This window comes from Rhinatrema bivittatum, chromosome 16 (genome assembly GCF_901001135.1).
Source record: "Rhinatrema bivittatum chromosome 16, aRhiBiv1.1, whole genome shotgun sequence".
NCBI classification, from domain to species: Eukaryota; Metazoa; Chordata; class Amphibia; order Gymnophiona; family Rhinatrematidae; genus Rhinatrema; species Rhinatrema bivittatum.
This window is the reverse complement of record NC_042630.1, coordinates 20438408-20446111: the sequence shown is the minus strand read 5'-3', so window position 1 is coordinate 20446111 and position 7704 is coordinate 20438408. Positions and strand designations below refer to the sequence as shown.

Here is a 7704-nt window from a genome sequence, read left to right as displayed (position 1 = left end):
TAAACATTTGCATAGCCCTTACCAGCAAAAATGACCTTTAGTTCCCAGAGACATCTAGAGAGGACTCTCTAATTATAACAGCATTTCCAGCAGGTGTCGTAGTCATCTTCCTTCTCTGTGGCCTTTCTTTTACCTGACAGTTCTTGTACTAACCGAGGTGGTTGATAAGTGTGGCCGGGTCAATGAGACCAACCCCCATCAGAGTGTGAGATAGGGTGAGCGAGCCCCATCTGTCCTACAGCCGCTGCCCAAGACTCCCAGCACCCCCCCCCCCCCTCCAGCTGTAGTATTCTCTCCCTATGACCTCCAGCCACAAGCTTAAATGCGGGAATGCGCAGCTCACTGGCTGAACCATTCAGGGTATTTTGAATCATCTGACCCGAAATAGCTGGATAAACAGCAGACACCGTGCAGCGTGAAGCTGTGGCGATCCTGACTTGTCTGGGCTATTTTTGCTGTCTAAATCTCGCTGCAGTTATATCAAAATCTGATTTAGCCAGCTAAAAAAAAACCACCCTGACTTTTAGTAGCCTGGCAAATGCCAGGAAGGTTTACTCTTCTGCACATGCGACTGCTGATCTTTGGCAGAAGGCTGATGCACTGGTGGGCTAGAGGAATGCTGAACGTCAGGACAGGCAGGTTCAGCAGTGGAAGGGGAGGGAAGGCAACTCATCCGTAATGACACCAAGAAGTAGGCTCAGTTTTATTAGAGAGAGAGAGCTCATGAAGAGAGGAAACACTAAAGCAGGCAGGGGAGGGGGTGCATCTGGGCCCACGAAGGCACTGGGAAAGAAAACCAGCTCAGAAATCCCAAGAGAGCAGGGGAGTCTGGCAGGGTCTGGCACCCATCCCTGCAAACAGAGGAGCTCGGAGCGGAGAAGAACTTGGAAGGAGGATCCAGCAATAACCCAGGTGGGAAAAGGAGAACTGGTTAATGCCAAAAGTCAGTTGAAAAACGAAAAGGGGGTGGGCTTGCTGGGACTTAGGCATGTTAAAGAGTGGATATGCCGGGGGGAAGAACAGGTAGGCGGAGAGGGGACAGAGACAGGTGTGCGACACAGGTAATCTCCAAAGTCCCTGGAGGGGTAGAGCCAAGAGACAGAAACCCAGCAGACGGTGGAGCTGCCCAGGAGGGAGGCTCTTCGGCCAGTCCTGGTTTTGCACTTAACGTCCCGGTGCAGTGTGGTAGTTATGAGTCCCTGATTCCGCTCAATTCTAATCAGTGCTGCAGGTCCCATAATGCATCAGGAGGGGGGTTGTTGTCAGAAATCCTGGCCTGGCCTTAAATCTCCTTCCTTGAGCTGGTTAATCAGCCTGGCTGCTCTGGGAAGGGGAGATCATGTAATCAAACAAAGAAGGAGCCATGTCAGCACTCAAAGGAGGAAAAGAGAGGGCTCATTTGAAGCGCTGTTAAGTGTATTTGGCAATGTACTGTACACACTGCCATGCCTATTGTAAAGCTTCTTGAACAGGAATCTGAGGATGCAGACCAGAATCTTGGGGAATACTAAGAACGGAGAGAGGACAAGGCAGCCTCCGAGAGAAAGCAAAGGGGGAGATCAGGGCTGCTGCTTCCATTAGGGCAAACTAGGCAGCTGGCTAGAGCACAAGGATTTTGGGGCCTGGCAAAAATCCCACCAGCCTGAGGCCCAGAGGGGGAGAGCCAGTCCTTACATACGGGCCGATACAGTACAATGCGCTCCGACGGAGCGCACTGTTAGCCGGCATTTGGACGCGCGTTTTCGACGCGCTAGCTTTTCCCCTTATTCAGAAAGGGGGTAATAGCGCGTCCAACCCCCCGAACCTAATAGCGCCCGCAACATGCAAATGCATGTTGATGGCCCTGTTATGTATTCCCGTGCGATTCAGTAAGTAAAATGTGCAGCCAAGCCGCACATTTTACTTTCAGAAATTAGCGCCTACCCAAAGGTAGGCGCTAATTTCTCCGGGCACCGGGAAAGTGCACAGAAAAGCAGTAAAAACTGCTTTACTGTGCACCCTCTGACTTAATATCATGGCGATATTAAGTCAGAGGTCCCGAAAGTTTAAAAAAGTAAAAAAAAAAAAAAAAAAAATTTGAAATAGGCCAGCAGGTTGAAAATCAGATGCTCAATTTTGCCAGTGTCTGGTTTCCGAGCTCACAGCTGTCAGTGGGCTCGAGAACCGACGCCGGCAAAATTGAGCGTCGGCTGTCAAACCCGCTGACAGCCGCCGCTCCTGTCCGAAAAGAGGCGCTAGGGACGCGCTAGTGTCCCTAGCGCCTCTTTTTACCGCTGGGCCTAATTTAAATCAATTTTTTTACTGTATTGTGCGTTTTTTACTGTATCGGCCCAACAGAAGGAAAGCGCTGCGCTGGAGCTGCCACCCATAGATAAGGTTGGGGATGGGGGAATGCTGGTGCCATGTCCTCTTGCCTCACCAGCCCTGTTACAGGGACGTGATCAACAGTCCTAAAAGCGGCAATGGATGCCCAGTAGGATCAGGGCGGCAGAGGAGGCAGCCGCAGGAAGATGGAAAACAAACAGATGCAGGAGCAGAGGGTGTGAAGGTCTGAAACCGGATTGAAAGAGGTCCATGGCACCAGTGGCAGGAGGAGGGTCTTGGCGATAGCTCAGCTAGGAAGGCGAGGAGCAAAATAGGCTGACAGAAGAAAAGGTTTCTTTCTAAGGGACACCCCTGGGCTCATGTACCTAAGGTGAAGGGTTTGTTTTTTTTTTTAATCTATTTCTATCTTCCCATCCCCCTAATGATCTCTGCTTCTCACCCCCCCCCCCCTTTGCATCTCACCCCCCTCCCCCCTTTGCTGGCCCGAAAAATGAAGAGGGCCCTTCTCCTAGAGATGCACCCTCCGTGCCCTCACTGACCAGCAGCAGCTGCCTCCACAGCAGCAGTCATCTTCCACCCCTGCACATGGCCAGGTCCAACTACGCACAGCAGACAGGAAATTGAAGTGCTTCTGTACTGGAGTCAGACTTTGGGTGTCTCAAGGCTGCTCTGTCTTCTGCTAAGGTAACTGTTTCAGCTGTTTGTGCTTTATTCAGGCTTTGGGTGTTACTTTCGGGGTGCTGCTTCCTACCCTGAGGTCTCTCTTCAGCTCTTCATGCTGCGATTGTACTTTGGGTGTCTCGAGGAGCTGCTGTTTCCTTCTCCGAAGCCTTTTTTTGTCAGCTATTCGTGCAGTGTTCATATTATAGGTGCCTCCTCTCCCCTCTTCAAGTGTCGGTACTGTATTTAGATTTTGTGTGGCTAAGGATACTGCTGTCTCCTTTCCTGAAGTCTCTTCAGCTGTTTGTGCTATTCAGGTCTTAGGTATCTCAAGGTTCTGTCGATTCCTCCCCTGAGGTCTCTTTTCTGCTCTTTGTGCTGTATTCAGACTCTGGGTGTCTCACAGTGCTCTTGATTTCTCCCTTGAGGTCTCTTTTCCACTGTTCGTTCTGTATTTATATTGTGGATGACTCAAGGCACTGTTGACTCCTTCCCTGAAGTCTCTATTCAGCTGTTTGTGCTGTATTCAGATTTTGAGTTCTCAGAATGCTGTCAGATCCTCCTTGTAATGTGTCTCACTTTTTGTGCCATATTCAGATTTTGACAGTCTCAGGGAGCTACTGTCTCCTCTCAGGAGGTCTCTCAGCTGTTTCTGCTGTATTCAGACTTTGTATTCTGTGCTGCTATCTCCTCTCTTGCGATCACTCTTCCACGGTTTGTCTGAATTCAGATTCAGGAGGCTGCTGTCTCATTCTCTGAGGTCTCTCTTCCGCAGTTAGTGCTATATTCAGACTCTGGGTCTCTAAGGATATTGCTGATTCATCCCTTGAGATCCCTCTTCAGTTGTTTGTTCTGTATTCAGATTTTGGGTGTCTCAAGGTGCTATATTCAGATTTTGGTTTGCTCAAAATACTTCTGTCTCCTTCTCTGCGGTTTTTCTTCAGCTGTTTGGGCTGTATTAAAATGTTAAATGTTTCAGGATGCTGCCAGTTCCTCCCTAGAGTTCATTCTTCAGCTGTTTGTGCCATATTTAGATTTTGGGTGTCTCAAGACACTTCCATCTCCTTCTCTGAGGTCTCTCTTCAGCTGTTTGTGCTGTATTCAGATTTTGGCTGTCTCAAGACACTTCTGTCTCCTTCTCTGAGGTCTCTCTTCAGCTGTTTGTGCTGTATTCATATTGTGTGTCTCAGTGTGCTGCTTTCTCCCTTGAGGTCTCTCTTCAGCTATTTATGCCGTATTCAGATTTTGGGTGTCTCAAGACATTTCTGTCTCCTTCTCTGAGGTCTCTTTTCAGCTGTTTGTGCTGTATTCATATTGTGGGTGTCTCGCTGTGCTGATGATTTCTCCCTTGAGGTCTCTCTTTAGCTGTTTGTGCCATATTCAGATTTTGGCTGTCTCAAGACACTTCTGTCTCCTTCTCTGAGGTCTCTCTTCAGCTGTTTGTGCTGTATTCATATTGTGTGTCTCAGTGTGCTGCTTTCTCCCTTGAGGTCTCTCTTCAGCTGTTTATGCCGTATTCAGATTTTGGGTGTCTCAAGACACTTCCATCTCCTTCGCTGAGGTCTCTCTTCAGCTGTTTGTGCTGTATTCATATTGTGTGTCTCAGTGTGCTGCTTTCTCCCTTGAGGTCTCTCTTCAGCTGTTTATGCCGTATTCAGATTTTGGGTGTCTCAAGACACTTCCATCTCCTTCGCTGAGGTCTCTCTTCAGCTGTTTGTGCTGTATTCATATTGTGTGTCTCTCAGTGTGCTGCCGATTTCTCCCTTGAAGTCTCTCTTCCACTGCATGTTCTGTATTGAGATTTTGGGTGTCTCTGGGGTGCCACAGCTCATCTCATGAGACCCCCTCTCTGTGCACCCTCCCATTCAGCAGGGTGTGTTCCCCTTTTCTGAGTGTACCAGGGTCCTAAGGAAGTTCTTCCAGAGCAGTTGTTTTTTTTTAAATCAATCTATTGATCTAATAAACAGCTATAATGACAAACAAAAGCAATAATGAATATCCTTTGAGAGTGGGGTCAGTATTGTAGTCCTAGCTATCTTCTGCCTTCTACCCTCCTTCCCTCTAGCTCAGGTAAATTTAAATCGTTTTTTTTCCCTGTCTCTTGACTCATTCCTCTCCTAGGGGCTGTTCGTGCTCTTCTGTGTACAAGAGTTTGGCACTTTGCTAGAAGCTTCTCAGGCATATTTTCTTTTTTGCTGGAGGTTCAGATGCAATGTAAAGATTAAGTGCTGGAGGAGGGACTCCAGGACGAGATTTTGCTGTAATAATCTGATCTTGTGTTTCTGGTTTTTTTTTTTTTGTTTGTTTGTTGTCTATTTCTCCAGAGACAGACCTTTGAGCCATGAGAACGAGGTATTTCAAGGTCTCTGGCCTCCTGCTCTCTCTCTCCTTCCTTCTTGGTCTGCTGCTTTTCGGGATGGTGGTAATGAAGGGGATTAGACCCCAGCATTTGAATCCACTGCTGCGGCCCACCACCCTCACCCCGGACTCCTCCCGGTCAGCGGTGTTGAGCGACTTCCGGATGACCTATCACCTCAGCTACCAGAAGTTCCAGGCGGAGTTCCCCTTCCTGCAGAGCTACAAGTGCCGGATGCTAGCGGACAGGAAAGGGCTGTGCCAGCGCACGGGGGCCAGGCCCTTATTCCTCCTGGCCATCAAGTCCCAGCCCTCGTCCTTCCAGAGGAGGGCAGCTTTGCGGCAAATATGGGTCACCGAGTGGGAGGTGTCAGGCTACCTGGTCAGGTGGGTCTTCCTAATGGCTACCTCCCCCAAGAAACCGCATATGAATTTGGTGGAGGAAGAGATCAAACACCATCGGGACATCCTCTTGTGGGATTTCGTAGAGAGCCACCACAACCTCTCTCTGAAGGAACGATGTTTCCTCGAGTGGCTATATCACAACTGTCGGGAGGCACAGTTTATCTTTAAAGGTACGGTGCGCCGGGGGTCTGGAGGCAGCCAGTTGACTTAGTCTACGGGAAACATACCTCATACCCCTCGATTAGATAATACAAAGGGAGCCAGCCAATCAGTGCACAATATTTCCTGGAGCCTAACTCTGCCCCTTTCTTGATTCCGCAGGTGACGATGACGAGTTCATTAACCCAAAAGCACTGGTGAGGTACGTGACAGAGACTGCCAATGCCTCCCATGCCATCCACGGAAGCATCCAGACCAATTCGATCACGATGCGCTACGGTAAATACCAGGTCTCCGAGCCGTTGTTTCCGTACAAGCTGTATCCGTACTTCCCGTCCGGTGGGGGGTTCATCATGCCGCGAGCCGCCATCCCCGCCCTCTACAATGCCTCCCTCTGGCTCCCCGTCTTTCCGCTCGACGACGTCTACTTTGGCTTCCTGGCGCTGGCCGCCAACCTCACCTACCACCACGACGACCGGTTCTATGTGACGGGCTTGCACTACACCCGCTGCCGCTTCCGAGATGCGCTGGTTGTGCACGACGTCTCCCCGGAAAGCCAGCTGCTGATCTGGCAGGACCTCCAGCAGGACTTCCACTGCGACTCCAGCGTCCCGGGGCTCCTGCTGTTGATACTGTTCCTGCTCACGATAAGTTTATGTGCCGTCCTGTGTTGCTTTGGCCTCCGGCAAGACATGAGCACGAAGCCTGGGAGCATCGTGAGGCCTGCTAAGGCTTTGCCCTCTTTGGGTCCTGCAGTCTAGATTCTGAATTTGTGTTTTCAAATCTGTGAAAGAAGTTGTGTGAGACGCCGTTTAGGCTGAAGTACTCTTAAGCTGTTTGCACAATACCTCATGGGGCCTTGCAGGTGCAAGGCTTTGCCGTTTCCCCTAGGGCCATAAAAGTATTTGTTGGCTGGGGCTATTCTCTCCAGCTCCCGGGGAGTGAGCTCCTTCTGTGGGGGGAAGGAAACTCTTTGTGGCCCAGGTGATGGAGTGCGTCTCCTGATGTGTGTGTGTGTGTGTGTGTGTGTATCTCTCTGGTGATACACAGACAGGCTGCACTCAGGCTGGGTGTTCAAATATACTGATTGATAAATAAATAATATTTTGGAAATAATCACTGTCCCGCCAACGTTCCACAAATGAAACTGCACATCTGAGCTATTTACATTATCTCTCTGCTGGGGTGCTTGTGACTATCTCTCTGTCTCCTGGGAGGGAGTCTGCCACTGTCTCCTCATCTGTGCAAACAGGCCCAGTAAGTTGGGAATCCTAGGGAGGAGCCCCACGCCACAAAAAGATCCTACCAGAGTCCAAAGTTCAGTCTGATGCCCACAGCCTGTGTCCTGATCCCTTTGGGGTGGGGATCCGACTGGGAATCTCCAGATCTTGATGTTTCAGTCCTGTTCTCGCCTTCCTCTTCTCTGGGAGAGGAGTCTGCTGTTCCAGTCTTGACAAACGTTTTCTATCTCCTTCCTCCAAGTTGTGAAGAGGGGGAGGGAGGGAAACCTTCACACAAACAAAAAGAGGTAAAAATCCCAATTTCTCATTAGAAGAACATAAGAACATGCCATACTGGGTCAGACCAAGGGTCCATCAAGCCCAGCATCCTGTCTCCAACAGTGGCCAATCCAGGCCATAAGAACCTGGCAAGTACCCAAAAACTAAGTCTATTCCATGTAACCATTGCTAATGGCAGTGGCTATTCTCTAAGTGAACTTAATAGCAGGTAATGGACTTCTCCTCCAAGAACTTATCCAATCCTTTTTTAAACCGATATGATGTGTATTTTAATGTCGGT

At 49.5% G+C, this 7704-nt stretch overlaps 1 protein-coding gene across 3 annotated transcripts; it reads left to right on the top strand.

Moving 5' to 3' along the window:
- Positions 1-624: 624 nt before the first annotated feature.
- LOC115078366 (beta-1,3-galactosyltransferase 5-like) lies at positions 625-7020 on the top strand. 3 transcript variants are annotated; one of them, XM_029581272.1, is made up of 4 exons: positions 625-912; positions 2822-3009; positions 5310-5915; positions 6067-7020. In XM_029581272.1, the coding sequence occupies exons 3-4, from the start codon at positions 5327-5329 to the stop codon at positions 6663-6665; spliced, it is 1188 nt and encodes a 395-aa protein (XP_029437132.1). In that variant the 5' UTR covers positions 625-912; positions 2822-3009; positions 5310-5326; the 3' UTR covers positions 6666-7020. The 3 variants fall into 3 exon arrangements, with proteins under 3 accessions (XP_029437132.1, XP_029437133.1, XP_029437134.1); XM_029581273.1 differs by having other exon boundaries at positions 2822-5055; XM_029581274.1 differs by lacking the exon at positions 2822-3009.
- Positions 7021-7704: the final 684 nt, after the last annotated feature.

Coding starts and splice junctions, on each gene's coding strand:
- LOC115078366 (XM_029581274.1), top strand. CDS start 5,327: ATGAGAACGAGGTATTTCAAGGTCTCTGGCCTCCTGCTCTCTCTCTCC. Junction 5,916..6,066: donor GGCACAGTTTATCTTTAAAG/GTACGGTGCGCC, acceptor TTGATTCCGCAG/GTGACGATGACGAGTTCATT.